We start from the raw sequence: 21260 nt of genomic DNA on the forward strand, positions 1-21260 counted from the left end.
GTTTGGGCTGATCAGGGTATGTGGTAGAGGCATCTGGCCTGAATATCTCCTTACGACCATAATGGTTCCCTTGCCAAAGAAACGCAATGCCAGTCAACGTTAAGATTATAGGAGAATTAATCGTAGAATGAAGGCTTACACGGCAGGTGTTGTCATCACTTAACATTTCCGGGCTGAGATGCAGTTCGCCAATTGTCCTTGGAGGATGACTTCCGCAGTCGAAGGCGAAATGTCAGGGAAGAGTTTTATGTACGGACCACGGCATCTCAGCCCGGAAATGTTAAGTATAGGAGAATTAGTTTTATATGACATGTCACTAAGGCTGTGTGACCACAACAGTGGTGAGAAGAACAGAAAGGAACTTAGAGGAGAATATAAGAGAAGTTAGTATTTAGAAAACGAAGAGCGACCAGAGATGCAACTGGGTGTTTGAGAGAAGTTGTGTTTGTTTTATCGACTGGGAAAAAACATTTGACAGAATTGACTGGTCTATGCTGTTGGAGATTCTGAAGGATACTTGTATAGACTGGACGGATAGAAGGTTGATAAGGCAGCTCTATGTAGGGCAGAAATCAGTGGTTCGAGCAGAAGAGGATGAAACTGGAGTGGTCAGTACTGGAAGTAGAGTCAGACAGGGTTTCTGTATGTTAGCAGCATTTCTCAAAATATGTATGCTGTTAAGCTAATTAATAAGGCCTTGGGTAAATCAGAAGGACTTGTTGTTGTAGGAGAATGAATAAAAACCATCAAGTACGCTGATGATATGACTGTTCTGGCAAAAACGGAGGACGATCTCCAGGTAATGGTGAAGAATATTTTCAGTGTGGGTAAAGAGTTTGGAATGAGCCAGAACGATTAATATCTCACTAGATGGAATGGTATTAGAAGAGATTCAGTCATTCTATTATTTTGGAAGCTTGATGCCGTCCAGTGGAAGTTGTGCAGAGGAAGTGAGGCGCAGAATCTCTATGAGAAAGAGAGGTTTTGGGAGAGTGATAGGTTTGCTAACAGACAGAATCATTCCCATAACCCTTAGGAAGAAGTTCGCTAAAAGTTTTGGGTAGAGTGTGGTATCTTACGGTACTGAAACGTGTACTCTTAGACAAAAAGAACAAAAATATTTTAAAAGTTTTGAAATGTGGTTATGGAGAGGAATGGAGAAGGTGAAATGGATCGATTGAATAAGAAATCATGAGGTGCCGAGTAGCGAGGGAGGAGAGAGGAGCTTCATGTGGATGATATGGAAGGGGAAAATATCTTGGATGGGACGCATATTACGTAGGAATTGTCTGTTACGGAGAATCACGGAGGGAAAAGTAGAACGAAAAAGAGGGAGACGAAGCAGAAAGTTTCGAATGCTGAGAGATGTAAAGAGAGGCAGAAGTTGCAACCAAATGAAGAAGGATGCTAAGGACAGAGAGCTATGGAGGGCGTCCAACTGATACTTACCTGAGGGCAGATTTAGTGAAAGAAGAAGAAGAAGAGGCACACATTAAGCGATGCTTAGAGGAAGGCATGCAGTGTTAGAAAGCGTCAGGAAGAAACGCAACGTGTGCGACACGTCATACCAATGCTACTGCCTTTATGTTTCTATGAATCTTATTACACTGGTAATGTCGATATCACCCGCGTTGAAAAGATGATAGAATTTCAGTGCTATCCTATTTTTCACTTTCGAAGAATGAGGACTTGCTTAATAGTAGCGCCCCCAAATTTTTATGTAAAAATTCTTAATGCTTTTTGAGTTAAACAAACATTATTAATTTCTATGTCTTTATTCGTCATATCTACATATCTGCAAATCTCTGTCGTTAGCGGGCTCAAAAGTGTAGGGTGTAAAATGGCGGTGTGTAACGCAATTTTGTTGGTGTGTGAGAAACAGTGAGCTGTAATCGAGTTTCGAATTGGAAGAATTCCTCTACACATGGAGCACCCTCTACTTCAGCATGAGAATGCTAGAGCACACACGAGTGCTACGACATATGCAAGAATCCGACGCCGCAGGTTCACAATCTTTGATTGTTGTTGTTGTTCTGGTCTTCAGTCCTGAGACTGGTTTGATGCAGCTCTCCATGCTACTCTATCCTGTGCAAGTCTCTTCATCTCCCAGTACCTACCGTAACCTACATCCTTCTGAATCTGCTTAGTGTATTCATCTCTTGGTCTCCCTCTACGATTTTTACCCTCCATGCTGCCCTCCAGTACTAAATTGGTGATCCCTTAATGCCTCAGAACATGTCCTACCAACCGATCCCTTCTTCTAGTCAAGTTGTGCCACAAACTTCTCTTCTCCCCAATCCTATTCAATACCTCCTCATTAGTTACGTGATCTACCCATGTAATATTCAGGGGTAAAATACAGGGAGCGAAAGGCTATTTACAATTTGTACAGAAACCAGATGGCAGTTATAAGAATCGAGAGGCATGAAAGGGAAGCAGTGGTTGGGAAGGGAGTGATAAAGAGCTGTAGCCTATCCCCGATGTTATTCAATCTGTATATTGAGCAAGCAGTGAAGGGAACAAAAGAAAAATTCGGAGTAGGTATTAAAGTCGATGGAGAAGAAATAAGAACTTTGAGGTTCACCGATGACATTGTAATTCTGTCAGAGACAGCAAAGGACTTGGAAGAGCAGTTGAACGGAATGGACAGTGTCTTGAAAGGAGGATATAAGATGAACATCAACAAAAGCAAAACAAGGATAATGGAATGTAGTCGAATTAAGTCGGGTGATGCTGAGGGAATTAGATTAGGAAATGAGACACTTAAAGTAGTAAAGGAGTTTTGCTATTTGGGGAGCAAAATAACTGATGATGGTCGAAGTAGAGAGGATATAAAATGTAGACTGGCAATGGCAAGGAAAGCATTTATGAAGAAGAGAAATTTGTTAACATTGAGTATAGATTTAAGTGTCAGGAAGTCATTTCTGAAAGTACTTGTACGGAGCGTAGCCATGTATGGAAGTGAAACATGGACGATAAATAGTTTGGACAAGAAGAGAATCTTTGATTATCCTCCGTCAATTCCTGACTTGGCCCCATCCGAATTTCATCTCTTTCCAAAATTTGAATAACATTTTCGAGGACATCAGTTTGATAGTGAGGAAGCGGTGCAAGCAGAGGTGAGGTTGTGGCTCCGTCATAAATGACAAGCATTCTACACTGAAGTTATCAACAGAGCAGTCTCTCGTTGAGAGAAGTGCGTTCATCACCACGGTGACACTGTGGACAAATAAGTATGTAGACATGTATAAGATAGATTAAAGGTGCGGAATTTCAATAACATAAGTTTTATTTAAAAAGCTTTGAGTGACATCACACAAAAAATTCGGAGGCGTCATTTTTCAGCACGCCCTCGTATTAAAGAAACCAAAACACAGAATACCCAAAGTTTGCCATTGATTTTTTTCTGAGCTATACTAACAAAATCAGTCTCAAAATTGGAGTAGAAACCCGGAAACTACAGCGCTAGAAGAAAACGGAAGACTAAAATATTAAAAAAAAAAATGCGTGATATTGTCGGAAACCCTTTTGCAATCTGGCAAGGCCACAAGGATGTACAGTAATCCAGATGCATAATATTGTATAATTTTTATCATACTTCGATCGCGAATATTTTCTATATTTTATTTGAGCCCTAGTTACGATGATTAATAATAATTTTAAGATCGGTCTTTGTTAATATAATGGTACAGAAAACGTAAAATTTGAGCTCAGAATAGTAGTGTTAAAATTACAGCACGTGATAAAACATAAAAACAAATAATTGTGTGTGACGCCAACTCTGAGCTACTCTGTATCTCTATTCCTGCTTGCTATGTCCATTACGATAGAGGCATCTGTACCTACTACAGTTTAGAATGTGGTGTTGGAATGTTGCTGTCCGTATTAGTGGCATCCGGCACCGTTGTGGCAGGAGTGAGTGGTGACGGCGTGCGATGTTGTGTTTGTGGCAGACCACCCCAAGACCGTGGCGTTCATCACACACGGCGGGATGCTGGGCCTGCAGGAGGCGGTTGCGGCAGGGGTGCCCATGCTGGTGGTGCCCGTCCTAGGCGACCAGCCGCACAACGCCGCATCCCTGAGCAGCCGCGGCGCCGCCCTGACTTTGACGGTGCGTCAGCTGACTGAGCACAATGTGCGCGACGCCCTGGACAGGCTCGTCAACGACACCAGGTGAGCACGCCATGAGCAGTCACGGCATCGCCTTGCCCTGACTTTCTGACAGCTGACCAAGCAGAGAGAATACGACTCCAATGACAGACTCGTCTATGAAATCAGACGAGCACGCCTTGAGCAGCTGTAGCATAGCCTTGCCGTGACGTTGTGAGAGATGATCAAGCAGGGTGAATGTGACACTAATCACAGACTCGTCAATGACATCTGGTGAGCATGCCATGAGCAGCCGCGGCATCGCCTTGCTTGACATTGTGACAGCTGAGCAAACAGAATGAACATGACAAACTTGACAGGCTAGTAAATGACACCAGGTGAGCACGCCATGAGCAGCCATGGCATCGCCCTGCCCTGACCTTGCGACAGCTGACAGAAAAGGGTGAACGTGACTCCAATGACAGACTCGTCTATGACATCAGACAAGCAAGCCATGAGCAGCTGTAGTGTAGCTTTGCCCTGACCTTGTGAGAGATGACCAAGCGGAGTGAATATGTCGCTCTTGACAGACTCATCAGTGACACTAGCTGAGCACGCCAGGAGCAGCTGCAGTGTCGCCTTGCACTAAGCTTGCAACAGCTGACCAAACGAAGTTATTGTGACACTCCACACAAGTTTGTCAATGATACCAGTTTAGCACAGTATGAGTAGCCATGATCTTGCCTTGATCCTAGCCGTGCAACGCCACAACGGGCACATTGTGCATGAATGCCTTGACAGGCTAAGAAATGAGTCCAGGCGAGCAACTGTAGTGTAGCTCCGAGTCTCACGGTGTTCCAGCTGACCATGCACAAACGTGCACAATGCCCTTGACATGCTCGTCGATGACACAAAGTGAAATCACGATGATCACCCGTGGCGCCACCTTGACGTTTGTTTGTGAACGAAATTTGATACAAGAAGAGTATGCACAAGATTTGTGACTGAAATCAGGGTTCGTAATAATTCAAAGTGTGATTCTTAAGGGGCTGAAATTGACAAATGTTAAAGACACTTCGTGACAACGCTAATGTTCGGAATGGGAACAATACTCATTATAATATACATTGTGTTTCACAGTTTATTGTGTCCAGGAGATCTGCCTAGCCGGCCGTAGTGGCCGAGCGGTTCTAGGCGCTACAGTCTGAAACCGCGCGATTTCTACGGTCGCAGGTTCGAATCCTGCCTTCGGAATGGATGTGTTTGATGTCCTTACGTTAGTTAGGTTTAAGTAGTTCTAAGTTCTAGGGGACTGATGACCTCAGATGTTAAGTCCCATAGTGCTCAGAGCCATTTGAAACATTTGAACCAGTCCTGCCTACTCGGTTCGCTAGACAAACAATCATACCACTCGTATTAATGAGTTATATTACAATTGATCAAATACAAAACTTCGGCAATTACGAAGATGTGTGGCAAGCAAAGGGCGACATACGAAATAACCAGTCTTCGCAGTGACTACTGATCTCTAACAGACAAATGTCTTTCCTGAACTGCTATCGAAGTGCCTAACGTTGACGCTGCTATCCAAGACTCTAATCTTGAAGCTGCTTCACCAGTCGGGCGTGGCGCTTATGTCTTCTTCGCCTAGGGGCCGATGCTCTCGCGTTGTGGTCCTGGCAGGGAGATCAGTCAGCGTGCGATTGGCTGGCTTCTTCTCACAGCCTCTCTTCTCTTTCGCTCCCGACTGGCGTCCTGGCGCTTGAGTTTACGCGGTAGCACAATTCATGTTACACACTTCTAGGAGGAATCAATGTCTTCAAACGCCATCCAACGATATTACAGAGAATCAAAGTTTTAGGCGACGGTGCCAATAAATGTATGTACACTACCGACAATTAAAATTGCTACACCAAGAAGAAATGCAGATGATAAACGGGTACTCATTGGACAAATATATTATACTTGAACTGACATGTGATTACATTTTCACGCAATTTGGGTGCATAGATCCTGAGAAATCAGTACCCAGAACAACCACCTTCGGCCGTAATAACGGCCTTGATACGCCTGGGCATTGAGTAAAACAGAGCTTGGATGGCGTGTACAGGTACAGCTGCCCATGCAGCTTCAATACGACACCACAGTTCATCAAGAATAGTGACTGGCGTATTGTGACGAGCCAGTTGCCCGGCCACCATTGACCAGACGTTTTCAGTTGGTGAGAGATCTGGAGAATGTGCTGGCCAGGGCAGCAGTCGAACATTTTCTGTATCCAGAAAGGCCCGTACAGGACTTGCGACATGCGGTCGTGCATTATCCTGCTGAAATGTAGGGTTTCGCAGGGCTCGAATGAAGGGTAGAGCTACGGGTCGTAAAGCATCTGAAATGTAACGTACACTGTTCAAAGTGCCGTCAATGTGAACAAGAGGTGACCGAGACGTGTAACCAATGGCACTCCATACCATCACGCCGGGTGATACGCCAGTATGACGTATACACGCTTCGAATGTACGTTCACCGCGATGTCCCCAAACACGGATGCGACCATCATGATGCTGTAAACAGAACCTGGATTCATAAGAAAAAATGAAGTTTTGCCATTCGTGCAGCCAGGTTCGTCGTTGAGTACACCATCGCAGAAGCCCCTGTCTGTGATGCAGCGTCAAGGGTAACCGAAGCCTTGGTCTTCGAGCTGATACTCCATGCTGCTCCAAACGTCGTCGAACTGTTCGTGCAGATGGTTGTTGTCTTGCAAAAGTCCCCATCTGTTGACTCAGGGATGTGGCTGCACGATCAGTTACAGCCATGCGGATAAGAAGCCTGTCATCCCGACTGCTAGTGATACGAGGCCGTTGGGATCCAGCACGGCGTTCCGTATTACCCTCCTGAACCCACAGATTCCGTATTCTTCTAACAGTCATTGGATCTCGACCAACGCGAGCAACAATGTCGTGATATGATAAACCGCAATAGCGATAGGCTTTATCAAAGTCGGAAACGTGATGGTACGCATTTCTCCTCCTTACACGAGGGATCACAACATTTCACCAGGCAACGCCGGTCAACCGCTGTTTGTGTATCAGAAATCGGTTGGAAACTTTCCTCATGTCAGCACGTTGTAGGTGTCGCCACCGGCGCCAACCTTGTGTGAATGCTCTGAAAAGCTAATCATTTGCATATCACAACATCTTCTTCCTGTCGGTTAAATTTCGCGTCTGTAGCACGTCGTCTTCGCGGTGTAGCAATTTTAATGACCAGTAGTGTATGTACACATGATGATTCCGTGATGACGTTACAAACTTTCTAGCATGATGGAGAAGGATAAATGCAACAGTTTCAGGTAAGGGTCGCTGTGCAGGAAACGAAATAGTCGATAGTTATAAGTGAAAACCTTTCTAATATCTCTGACAATGGACTACATATACTGGTACTGTTCTTGGTAAGATTGTTTGATAGGCAACTTCGAGAGGTGGTAGTAGGCATCGGTAAAAAGTCCAGTAAACATTGACTCTAAAATTCATACCTGGGGAACTATGAACACCTGTTCATCTTCGCTAATGTGAAACACTTCTTTATTGAACACGTGCACATAGCTCTTCAGGAATGCATTATAGAGCCGATGTTAACTGGACATTTATTTCTCGTTTTGGTCCATACTAGCACCTCTGAAAGTTGACTACCCTAAAATTTACGCTACAACATGTATTCCACTATCATGGATATCAGAACGGTTTTCGATTACAACTTTCGAATCGTTCGTTTCCGGTACAGGGAACCTTATCTCAAATTATTGTATTTATCCTTCTCCATCATCCTAGAAAGTTTGTAACACCATCACGGAATCATTCTGTATACAGGGTGTTACAATAAGGTACGGCCAAACTTTCGGGAAACATTCCTCACACACAAAGAAAGAAAATATGTATGTGGACATGTGTCCGGGAACGCTTACTTTACATGTCAGAGCTCATTTTATTACTTCTCTTCGAATCACATTAATCATGGAATGGAAACACACGGCAACAGAAAGTACCAGCGTGACTTCAAACACTTTGTTACAGAAAATGTTCAAAATGTCCTCCGTTAGCGAAGATACATGCATTCACCCTCCGTCGCATGGAATCCCTGATGCGCTGATGCAGCCCTGGAGAATGGCGTATTGTATCACAGCCGTCCACAATACGAGCACGAAGAGTTTCTACATTTGGTAACGGAGTTGCGTAGACAAGAGCTTCCAAATGCCCCCATAAATGAAAGTAAAGATGGTTGAGGTCAGGAGAGCGTGGAGGCCATGGAATTGGTCCGCCTCTACCAATCCATCGGTCACCGAATCTGTTGTTGAGAAGCGTACCAACACTTCGACTGAAATGCGCAGGAGCCCCATCGTGCATGAACCACATATTGTGTCGTACTTGTAAAGGCACATGTTCTAGCAGCACAGTTAGAGTATCCCGTATGAAATCATGATAACGTGCTCCATTGAGCGTAGGTGGAAGAAACTAAAATGAGCTCTAACATGGAAATTAAGCGTTTCCGGGCACATGTCCACATAACATCTTTTCTTTATTTGTGAGTGAGTAATGTTTCCTGAAAGTTTGGCCGTACCTTTTTGTAACACCCTGTATACGAACATCCACAGGCGCTTGCGAGTACAACTTTGACACACTGTAGCGTCGCTGGATGGCGTTCCCGAACACGGGTTCCCTTGTAAAACTTGATCTATTAAGTCCCCTCTACAACCTTTAGACGAGTGTAACATGAATTGTGAAACATCGTGTGTATACAATCGAACTTAAAAACGTGAGTTAGACATGTCGTGTGACGCCATGACCACTGCACAACAAGAGCAGTACATTGTCAGAAGAGAGTAAATGCTCTGAGCTTCCAACAGACACAGACTTGCTGCGCTGCAGACAATAAGCGCAACACAATATAATTATTGTGTGCAAAACATCTATATAGTGAAACCCTAGCGGCGTATGGACCAAATGGTGTGTCGTGTCCAGCAGTTGTGAACTAGTGCCATCAACGTGAGGAAGGCTGCACTGACGTGGGTGACGCTGATCGGGAAGGAAGGCTGTTGACTTCGACCGTGGGTGATATTCAGGCAATCACGGAACTGACTCGCAACAATCGCAAATTTTCGACCCATCAGGACGTTCAGACAGCAGTTCTCTAATGACCAGTGAATGCATTTCTATCGTCGAGAAATTGAAAGATTACTAGAACGTTTCTGGCCGCTTTTCACAGTGCCCTGGTGACTATGTTGAAAATTCAAAGTACTGCCTTGTAAATACTGCAATGCTTTGTGGTGTACTACGGCATTCAGTAAAAGTAAACAAAATGCAGATTAACTTTTGAAATGCCTTCGTAAATAATCTCGTGAATAACGCCAAAAGCCCCATGAAGATACTGTTGTACTCGTATACAGGACGCAACGCTAGAAGAGAGTAGCGAAATGCAGGGAGACTGCTGACGGTCTTCGTTCGACTGGTACTGGGAGTGGCAGTTGATACTGAACGTAAATGAGTGTAATGAATTCACCGTAAATAGGCGAGTAGATCTGTTACGGTCCGATTACACTACTACCGATAAGTCACTGGAAACAATAACAATAGTAAAATGTCTAAAATACTGGAGGAGCCTACGACGGAATGAAAACACAAAACTATGCCACGCTGCCATTTCTGGAAAGAATTGTAAGGAAATGCATTTCATACAGGAAATAAGTGGCTCTTACTGCACTAGGTCGACCGATTCTTGTCTGCTGGTAATTGGTCTCGGACGCTCACCACTTTGGAATTATAGGAGACCTAGAGCAGACCCAACGAAGATCATGGTGTTTCTTCAGAGGTTCATTTAGTAGACGAAGCACAAGAGCGTTACGGAGACGTTCAACATACTCCAGTGGCAGATGCTACTCGAGAGGCACTGCATATCACAGAGAAGTTAACTCTTGAAATTCCGAAAACATGCTTCCACAAAGGTTCCCGAAACTTACTACTTCCTCGCATATGCATCTTGCACAGCAACTACAGCGAGAAAACTAGGGAAATTAGAGCTAGCTCGCACGGTGCCTTATGAAGGTTGTTCTTCCCACGGACCACTCAGAAACGGAAGAGAGGAGGGAGGAAAGTAGAGAAGTACCGTCCGCCACACCATGGCGTCCGTGTGAGATGTAGATGCACGCTTAGCATGTTGTAGCCTGAGTGTAACCAAGTTTCTAGGCCAACATTTTCTTCTAGGTACGGTCTACATCTACGTCTACATGATTACTCTACAATTCACATTTAAGTGTTTGGCAGAGGGTTCATCGAACCACAATCATACTATCTCCCTACCATTCCACTCCCGAACAGCGCGCGGGAAAAACGAACACCTACACCTTTCTGTTCGAGCTCTGATTTCTCTTATTTTATTTTGATGATCATTCTTACCTATGTGGGCTGGGCTCAACAAAATATTTTTGCATTCGGAAGAGGAAGTTGGTGACTGAAATTTCGTAAATAGATCTCGCCGCGACGAAAAACGTCTTTGCTTTAATGACTTCCATCCCAACTCGCGTATCATGTCTGCCACACTCTCTCCTCTATTACGTGATAATAGAAAACGAGCTGCCCTTTTTTGCACCCTTTCGATGTCCTCCGTCAATCCCACCTGGTAAGGATACCACACCGCGCAGCAATATTGTAACAGAGGACGAACGAGTGTAGTGTAAGCTATCTCTTTAGTGGACTTGTTGCATCTTCTAAGTGTCCTGCCAATGAAAGGCAACCTTTGGCTCGCCTTCCCCACAATATTATCTATGTGGTCTTTCCAACTGTAGTTGTTCGCAATTTTTACACCCAGGTACTTAGTTGAATTGACAGCCTTTAGAACTGTACTATTTATTGGGTAATCGAATTCCAACGGATTTCTTTTGGAACTCATGTGGATCACCTCACACTTTTCGTTATTTAGCGTCAACTGCCACCTGCCACACCATACAGCAATCTTTTCTAAATCGCTTTGCAACCGATAATTCAATAAACTAAATGAGAAAATCAAATTTACAGTGGAACATGAGCAAAATAAAAGTATCACTTCTCTGGACCTAAATATTACAAGACACAACAACACATGCACATTCAAAATTTATAGGAAAAACACAATGACTGACACCACAATCCCTGCAACCTCATGTCACCCAAATATCCATAAACAGGCAGCATACAGGTCAATGCTGCATAGGGCAACAAAAATACCACTGAACCAGGAAAATATGCAACAAGAAATAAACACAGTGAAGAATATTGCAGTTGCCAATTTGTTACAATGCTTCCATGGTTGACACAATCTTAGACAAAGTGAAGAGAAACCCAGGTACAAACTGCACCACAGAAGAAAAAGAGAAAAACAAATATATATCTAGCATTCCATACATAGGCAATGCATCACAGAAGATTGCAAATATTTTCAAAATTCACTGAGTAAAAATTGGGTTTTCTACATCCAATAAACTGCACCAAAAACTAATACATAATATAAAGTGTAATGATGATCCATATTCAGACTCTGGAATATACAAAGTAACATGCCAGGAATGCTCCAAGTTCTACGTAGGACAAACAGGCCGAAATATCAACACCAGGTACACAGAGCACATTAGAGCATACACATACAACAAACACACTACATCAGCAATAGCAACACACATACATAATACAGGACACCCATTTGGAAAAAATAGAGCAAAATGTCAAAGTACTCCACCGACCAAATAAAGGACATAAAATGGATTTGCTTGAAGAACTGGAGATATATTCACATAACAGAAAATATGAAGATAAAATTTCTTCAGATGTTTCGATAATATACTTAAATAAAAATAGCAAAACATTGAATAAGCACAATTGCAAAATCAATATAAGTAATTCATGAGCCAAATTGTAAAGATAAATAACCTCTGTACAAAAGCATATCATAATCTGTGGAAGACATATAATGTTATCTCTGTGAACTACCTGTAAGAAGATCTTTGTAACTGTTTTGTTTATATAAGATATTTTCGATGTGTAAAATGTACAAGTTGTGTGTGATGTTAAGTGTGTGTGAGACTCTACACAAATGGACCATTAGAAAACTGCAAGTACAAATTGTTCTCAAACTTTAGCCACTAACCTCACAGAAAGAATTGATACCCAACTAAAAATCGCGTTTCTTATATATTACAGTAAAAGTCAACAAAATAAAGCAGACTCACACACACTGACAACATCAAAAGAAATGGCTTAACACACATCAAAAAAACGCACTTGAAAATGGGAATTATTTCTCGAAACGCGTCGTGCGAATAGTAAAATAAAGAAAAATCGTGACTAGTAGCAGAAGATTTATTTATTCATAAACGAACCTATTGTATCTACAGTCGCAGGCTTTCAAAAACCATTTATAATGGATCAAATCAGATTATCAATAGATCGTTCCCTTCAAGGTGATTCATAATGTTTGAATACAGTATATGCTCCAAAACCCTACTGCAAACCGACGTCAATGATATAGGTCGGTAGCTCGATGGATTACTCCTACTACCCTTCTTAAACACTGGCGCGACCTGAGCAATTTTCCAATCTGTAGCTACAGATCTATCGGTGAGCGAGCGGTTGTATATGACTGCTAAGTAGGGAGCTATTTTATCAGCGTAATCTGAAAGGAACCTAATCGGTATACAATCTGGACCTAAAGACTTGCCCGTATCAAGCGATTTGAGTTGCTTCGCAACCCCTAAGGTATCTACTTCTAAGAAACCCATGCTAGCAGCTATTCGTGTTTCAAATTCTGGAATATTCCATTCGTTTTCCCAGGTGAAGGAATTTCGGAAAACTGCGTTCAGTAACTCCGCTTTAGCGGCACAGCCGTCGTTAACAGTACCATCGGCACTGCGCAGCGAAGGTATTGACTGCGTCTTGCCGCTTGTGTACTTTACATACGACCAGAATTTCTTCGGATTTTCTACCAAATTTCGAGACAATGTTTCGTTGTGGAACATATTAAAGGCATCTCGGATTGAAGTCCGTGCCAAATTTCGCGCGTGTGTAAATTTTAGCCAATCTTCGGGATTTCGTGTTCTTCTGAACTTCGCATGCTTTTGCCGTTGCCTTTGCAGCAGCGTTCGTACCTGTTTTGTGTACCTTGGGGGATCAGTTCCATCTCTTACCAATTTATGAGGTATGAATCAATTGCTGTTGCTACTATATCTTTGAATTTGAGCCACATCTCGTCTACACTTGCATAGTCAGTTCGGAAGGAATGGAGATTGACTCTTAGGAAGGCTTCTAGTGGCACTTTATCCGCTTTTTTAAATAAAATTATTTGCGTTTGTTTCTGGTGGATTTGGAAGAAACGGTATTGAGCCTAGCTATAACGACCTTGTGATCACTAATCCCTGTATCAGTCATGATGCTCTCTATTAGCTCTGGGTTGTTTGTGGCTAACAGGTCAAGTGTGTTTTCGCAACCATTTACAATTCGCGTGGGTTCATGGACTAACTGCTCGAAATAATTATCGGAGAAAGCATTTAGGACAATCTCGGAAGATTTTTTCTGCCTACCACCGGTTTTGAACAAGTATTTTTGCCGACATATCGAGGGAAGGTTGAAGTCCCCACCACCTATACCCGTATGATCGGTGGAATTCAAGTTAATTTGTCTTTTCGGCCCATGACATATCATTGCGGCAGCAAGTTACGACTATGCTGCGCGTATCTAAGTTTCTTTTTTTTTAAAAAAAAATAAATCCTTCAGTTTAAATAGGAATAAAAAGAAAACCTATACAGGGTGTACGATGAAACATCTCAAAACGGTATGTTATGAGATACCGGAAACTGAGTAGTGTGGGAATGGGAATACTAAAATACGGTCACGTTGATGCAGCAACCTCTGACTCTACCCCCGTTTCTGTTGAAATTCAAGGTCATACATCTATAATTATTCCCTGAACATCTTGGGACTGGGACGCAACAAGCCCCGTGTGCTCTCCCTCCCCTAAAGAAGTTCGAGATGGGCGATGTAGATCAAGTGTCTTCATGTCTGTAATTTTGCACCCAAGGTATCAGGTTGTAATCTCCGTCAGTGTAACTTGTAGGTCCTGCAGTCGAGTCCCAAACGATGTAATTTTCGTGAATTTTCATGGTGTTGAACTGAATTTTTGTCGGCAACGATGGTAAGGCAGCCAAAGGATGTTGAGATGGCCTACAGAGTCCGCGTTCAAATCCTGGAGACAGCAATGCATTATCTGTCTCTCTTAAATAACTTTTATAGCGCAGTTGCTCAGGTTGATATTGCTAGCAGCGGAAATATGCCCCTTTCGGAGCACAAAAACGGCGTGTGTGCTCCTATTTAATTAAAATACTGTAAATGCGAAGGGTGTACCTGCTGCCTAGTTCTGTCTTCCTCTTGTTTAATGCGGACAGATTCGCGCTATTTTCAACGTGCAGCTCGCCTCTCTAAGCCTCACCTACCTGCAGCTCGCTCACAGACGCTAGCCCATCGCTGTAAGTCTTTCAACCCATCCAAACGTGCTTGCCCATTCTCAATCGATCATCCAGCCCTACTCATTGTCATTATTTCTTTGTGTCTCTCAAACTCTCACTGTCTCCTACCTCACAGCTACGGTTTCCTTTGTTCTGTTTCTGACACTGTCCTCCCGCTATCACTCCCTCCCTCTTCCTCGCTCGTACTACTACTATCTCATTCCTTCCTTCCCACTACTGCTGCCTCTTCTCGCTGTCACTATCTCCCTCTTCCTCGTTCTCATTGTCGTAGACGCCGTCTCTCGTTATCACTGCCTCTCTCCCACTTCCTTCTCTTTTTCCTCTCCCACTGGCGCTGTCTCCTTCGCTCTTTTCCTAGCACCGTTCTGTCACTGCCACTGGGTCTCTCTTTCTTTCACACTGCCCTTGTCTCCCTCGCTCCTTCCATAACACAACCACTGCCCGCTTATTACTTTTCCCTTTTTTTCACCACAGCAACTGTCTCCTCCTCCAACGTAAAAAAGCACTAATATGTTCGCATGCCAAAATATTCGTGAAATTTTTAAAAGTGCTGAGAAAGGTAGGATGAGGAAGCTGGTACCCCACCCTTCAGTCAGAGATCCATTTAAACAGAAGCACATTCGCTTTGTTTTTTGCTCCGATAGGAGAATCTTTCCGCTGGTTCCCTTCATTTCCTTCCTACAGCAGGGCATGTCAGTCATATGAAAAGCACTTTATGGGTCAGTGAAATTTTGATAGTCTGTGTGAAACTGAAATAACACACAAACAGCTTGGGGTTCCCAGAACTGTTGTGATGATAACGGATACACTTTATAGCATATTTTCTTCGTACTAAGTTCGTTTATAAACTACGTTTTCAGCTCATGCCACATTATAATCTTGTATATTACGTGTACATATAGGGGAACTTTGAATCTCTGTATCGCGGAAACGGATAAAGATATCGAGAAAATTGGATTTTTAATATGTATCAATGGGACAAATATCATCATTCCGGTGTTAAACGCTCGATGCCGAACGTATTATCAGAAACTGTAGGTTTCAACACATGAGCAGAAACTATGGGTGTCATCGTATTAACAAAATTGTGAGTTCCAGTAAACCAATACAAATCGTGGATTTGAACATAATAGCAGAATAGAACCTGTAGGTTCCATCGAAGTAGCAAAAACAGCGGTTCCCACATTAGTAGCAAAAACAGCAGGGTTCAACATACCAGCAGAAGCTGTGGATTTCATTTTACTAGGAAAACTGTGGAGTCCAATGTACTAAGAGAAACTATGGGTGAAACGTCCTGGCAGATTAAAACTGTGTGCCGGACCGAGACTCGAACTCGTGACCTTTGCCTTTCGAGGGCAAGTGCTCTATCATCTTTTTTTTATTTTTTTTAAATCTCACTTTGGTCGTTTTTTATTTGTTCGTTGTATCTGCTCGGGGCGGACGTCGCAAGACACCCGTTTCAGTTCGTCGTTGATCCATTAACTCAGTTTTTTTATTACAGCGGGCAGCTAACCCTCTGACCGAACACGCTGAGTTACCGTGCCGGCATCCATCTGAGCTACCCAAGCACGGCTCACGCCCGGTCCTCACAGCTTTACTTCCGCCAGTACCCGTCTAGAAACTGTAGGTTCCAACATTCTAAAAGAGCAGAAAGGGAAAGGCCATGTTCCATCCTCCTAGCAGAAACTGCAGTTTTCAATGTAGTAGCAGAAACTGGAGGATTGGACATACCAGCAAAAACTATGGGATCCATACTGTTGCCAAAACAGCGGATCCCAACACACTAACTTAAAATGTGGGTTCCAACACACCAGCAGAAACTGTGGTTCCCAACATACGAGCAGAGACTTTGGTTTCCAAGATAATAACAGAAATCGCGAGTTACATTCTATTGGTGGAAACTACAATTTCCAACGCACAGGCAGAATCTACATGTTCCAGTATACTATCACGAACTATGGGTTTCACAGTCTTATCAACACTGCGTATTCCAACATATTAGCAGAACCTGAGCGTTGCATTACACTAGTGGAGGTTGTGGGGTCCATTGTTCTAAGAGAAGTTGCAGTTTATAATGTACTGGCAGAAAGTACAGGTTCCATTGCGCTAAGAGAAACTGAGGATTCCAGCATGTTAGCAGAAAAGGCGTGGTCAAATATGTTAGTCGAAACTATGGGTTCCAATATCCCAACAGAAATTTACGTCCCACGGTACTACCAGAATATGCAGTTTACAGTGTACTAGTTGAAGCTGTGGGGTTGAACATACTAGCAGAAACTATAGCTTCCACCATATTAGTAGAAAGTGCGGATTCCAGTGTCCCAGCAAAAAATCGTCATGTTAAACCGTACTAGCAGAAACTACACTTTCCAATGTACCTGAAGAAGCAGTATGGTACAACATACTAACAGAAATTGTGGATTCCATCATATTAGAAAAAAAATGAGTTTGTCAACGTACTACGAGTTCTGTGGAGTCCTTCGTACTCTCAGAGACTGTGGGATCCATCGTATTAGCAGAAACTGCGGGTTTATGTAGAACGGTAGGTAACTGAATACAGGGTGTTACAAAAAGGTACGGCCAAACTTTCAGGAAACATTCCTCACACACAAATAAAGAAAAGATGTTATACGGACATGTGTCCGGAAACGCTTAATTTCCATGTTAGAGCTCATTTTAGTTTCGTCCGTATGTACTGTACTTCCTCGATTCACCGCCAGTTGGCCCAATTGAAGGAATGTAATGCTGACTTCGGTGCTTGTGTTGAAATGCGACTCATTGCTCTATAGTACTAGCATCAAGCACATCAGTACGTAGCATCAACAGGTTAGTGTTCATCACGAACGTGGTTTTGCAGTCAGTGAAATGTTGACAAATGCGGAGTTGGCAGATGCCCATTTGATGTATGGATTAGCACGGGGCAATAGCCGTGGCGTGGTACGTTTCCCGAACGAAGGTGTCCCGACAGGAAGACGTTCGAAGCAATTGATCGGCGTCTTAGGGAGCATGGAACATTCCAGCCTATGACTCGCGACTGGGGAAGACCTAGAACGACGAGGACACCTGCAAAGGACGAGGCAATTCTTCGTACACTTGACGATAACCCTAATGTCAGCGTCAGAGAAGTTGCTGCTGTACAAGGTAACGTTGACCACGTCACTGTATGGAGAGTGCTACGGGAGAACCAGTTGTTTCCGTACCATGTACAGCGTGTGCAGGCGCTATCAGCAGCTGATTGCCTTCCACGGGTACACTTGTGCGAATGGTTCATCCAACAATGTGTCAATCCTCATTTCAGTGCAAATGTTCTCTTTACGGATGAGGCTTCATTCCAACGTGATCAAATTGTAAATTTTCACAACCAACATGTGTGGGCTGACGAGAATCCGCACGCAATTGTGCAATCACGTCATCAACACAGATTTTCTGTGAACGTTTGGGCAGGCATTGTTGGTGATGTCTTGATTGGGCCCCAAGTTCTTCCACCTACGTTATCATGATTTCATACGGGATACTCTACCTGTGCTGCTAGAACATGTGCCTTTACAAGTACGACACAACATGTGGTTCATGCCCGATGGAGCTCCTGCACATTTCAGTCGAAGTGTTCGTACGCTTCTCAACAACAGATTCGGTGACCATGGATTGGTAGAGGCGGACCAATTCCATGGCCTCCACGCTCTCCTGACCTCAACCCTCTTGACTTTCATTTACGGGGGCATTTGAAAGCTCTTGTCTACGCAACTCCGGTACCAAATGTAGAAACTCTTCGTGCTCGTATTGTGGACGGCTGTGATACAATACGCCATTCTCGAGGGCTGCATCGGCGCATCAGGGATTCCATGCGACGGAGGGTGGATGCTTGTATCCTCGCTAACGGAGGACATTTTGAACATTTTCTGTAACAAAGTGTTTGAAGTCACGCTGGTACTTTCTGTTGCTGTGTGTTTCCATTCCATGATTAATGTGAGTTGAAGAGAAGTAATAAAATGAGTTCTAACATGGAAAGTAAGCGTTTCCGGACACATGTCCACATAACATATTTTCTTTCTTTGTGTGTGAGGAATGTTTCCTGAAAGTTTGTCCGTAACCTTTTTGTAACACCCTGTATAAAGAGACAGTACAACGCCGCAATTCGCATTAATTACTTTCCTCAGGTCTAACGCAGAGTACACAGTGACCATTTTGCCGCCATCTCCATTGTTTCAGCTACAGGAAGCGCACGAAGCAGCTGTCGCGGCTGTTCCGGGACCGGCCCCGGCCGCCGCTGGAGGAGGCGGTGTACTGGGTGGAGTACGTCATCAGGCACCAGGGGGCGCCGCACTTGAGGTCCGCCGCGCTGGACCTGGCCTGGTACCAGTACCTGCTCATAGATGTCGCCGCTCTCATTCTGACGACAGTACTGCTCGCACTGGCGTCCCTCTATGCCGGTCTGCGCTGGATACTTGGCCCTTTCTTAGCCGGCAATCCAGCGCAGCGGAAGAAAATCAAGAGTAACTGAGCAAAAGTCAGCAGTGCTAGTGCACGGCCCGATAAAATATCGTGACAGATGTCAGGTGAAGCCGTACACTTTGAGTGGAATGTTACTTGCTGGTTATACGTGTTGCCGCACAGTGCTGAAATTACGCTTTTTGCATTGTTTTTATGAGGGTTGGCCAGAAAGCAATGCACCGTATTTTTTTCTTCAACAATCCTTTATTGAACATACAGAGAAAAACACACATGAAGGGCCGGCCGGAGTGGCCGAGCGGTTCTAGGCGCTACAGTCTGGGACCACGCGACCGCTACGGCCGCAGGTTCGATTCGTGCTCGGGCGTGGATGTGTGTGATGTCCTTAGGTTGGATAGGTTTAAGTAGTTCTAAGTTCTAGGGGACTGATGACCTCAGCTGCTAAGTCCCATAGTGCTCAGAGCCAACCAACACACATGAAGGAATGGTGTGTTTTCCATACACCCTGTTCTTCCACGTAATCTCCATTCCATTCTATGACATTCCTCCAGCTCGAGACAAGGACGTGTATGCCCTGTCGGTACCAATCATTGTCCTGGTGGTGCAGCCAGTGCTTCACTATGTGAATCATCTCCTCATCGTCCTCAAAATGTCTTCCAGGAATATCATCCTTCAGTAGTCTAAACAAGTGAAAGTCCGAGAGGGCTATGTCAGGTTGTAAGTAGGCTGTTTAGGTTTTTATATAGGTAACGCCACGTATCGCTCTGTATGAAACTCACTGGCTGTGCTGTGTGCAGTCTGTGGCTGGTTAGCATTGTTGTAATATTCGCTATTGTAGTGGGCAGTCGGATGTTAACAGGGCGTAACGTTGCCCACTTGGAGGTGAGCCGCCAGCAGTGGTGGATGTGGGGAGAGAAATGGCGGAGTTTTGAGAGCAGGTGATCTAGACGTGTGTCCATCAGAGACAGTAAATTTGTAAGACTGGATGTCATGAACTGCTATATATTTTATGACTTTTGAACACTATTAAGGTAAATACATTGTTTGTTCTCTATCAAAATCTTTCATTTGCTAACTATGCCTATCAGTAGTTAGTACCTTCAGTAGTTAGAATCTTTTATTTACTGGCAGTATTGGCGCTTGCTGTATTGCAGTAGTTCGAGTAACGAAGATTTTTGTGAGGTAAGTGATTTGTGAAAGGTATAGGTTATTATTAGTCAGGGCGATTCTTTTGTAGGGATTACTGAAAGTCAGACTGCGTTGCGCTAAAAATATTGTGTGTCAGTTTAGTGTTGATCAGAATAGGTGAAGAGCGAAATGTCTGAGTACGTTCAGTTCTGCTCAGCTGTTTGAAAATCAAATAATGTAAGAGGTTTATCAGCACAGTAATTCATTAATTTTTCTAAGGGGACGTTTCAAGGTGTGTCAGGTGTGACAGCCGTGGATGGTCTCCCCGACTGCTACAAATCGTGGAGGTCCGCCAAACCGCCATCTGATGAACTCATCCGCCGTGCCCAGCAACTAACTGTACTTCTGTCGACAGCAGATGCGCCATAGACTTTGCACAAGCGTTTATGAACATTCCTCGTAGTTTCTTTCTCTGCAGTAAGAAATTCTATGATGGCACGCTGCTTTTAACGTACATCATCTACAGACACCATCTGAAACTGTCCTGCGGCTACGCTATCTGTCGGAAATGACGGAAACTTGACACGCTCACTCAGAAGACTTCAGCTAATGCACACGTAACGTTTCGCAGTCGTAACACTGTTTTCGGATGAGAAAAAAAAATTGCGGTGCATTATTTTCTGGGCAACCCTCGGATGGGAGGCGTTTTCAACAGCATGCGTGAAGAAAATTTATGCTTTCGGATAGCTACCTTTGGTGGGTAACAACTTGTAATACAGAGTAAATTTCACGACGGTTAAACGAAACTGGGTAGTTCAGATCGTGAGATACGAGTATATTAGGCAAAATTTTTCTTTGCAGCATCGTGCTTCACATGTTTCCCTCCCGCACGCCGTTCCACCCCTCCCCCCCCCCCCCCCGGCCCCTTCGCTCTAGAAAGCTAAAGAAAATAAATTTTTATAGAATTCCTAACCTCATAGAGCGTGAGCTGTGTGTTCGTCTACGTATGTTATGCAAGTATCAAATGTGGGTGTAAGGACGGAAATATACTCTTCCAACT

The 21260-nt window shown here is 43.8% G+C and overlaps 1 protein-coding gene across 1 annotated transcript in view; it reads left to right on the plus strand.

Annotated features, from left to right (window-relative positions):
• LOC124798735 (UDP-glucosyltransferase 2-like) overlaps positions 1 to 20057 on the plus strand; it is a 68834-nt gene extending 48777 nt beyond the window's left edge. The window contains exons 6-7 of the mRNA XM_047262263.1: positions 3954 to 4173; positions 18833 to 20057. Of these exons, the coding sequence (XP_047118219.1) occupies positions 3954 to 4173; positions 18833 to 19124 (512 nt within the window). The 3' untranslated portion in view covers positions 19125 to 20057. The remainder of the gene's footprint in view (positions 1 to 3953; positions 4174 to 18832) is intronic.
• The last annotated feature ends 1203 nt before the right edge of the window (positions 20058 to 21260 follow it).

This window comes from Schistocerca piceifrons, chromosome 5, assembly GCF_021461385.2.
Source record: "Schistocerca piceifrons isolate TAMUIC-IGC-003096 chromosome 5, iqSchPice1.1, whole genome shotgun sequence".
NCBI classification, from domain to species: domain Eukaryota; kingdom Metazoa; phylum Arthropoda; class Insecta; order Orthoptera; family Acrididae; genus Schistocerca; species Schistocerca piceifrons.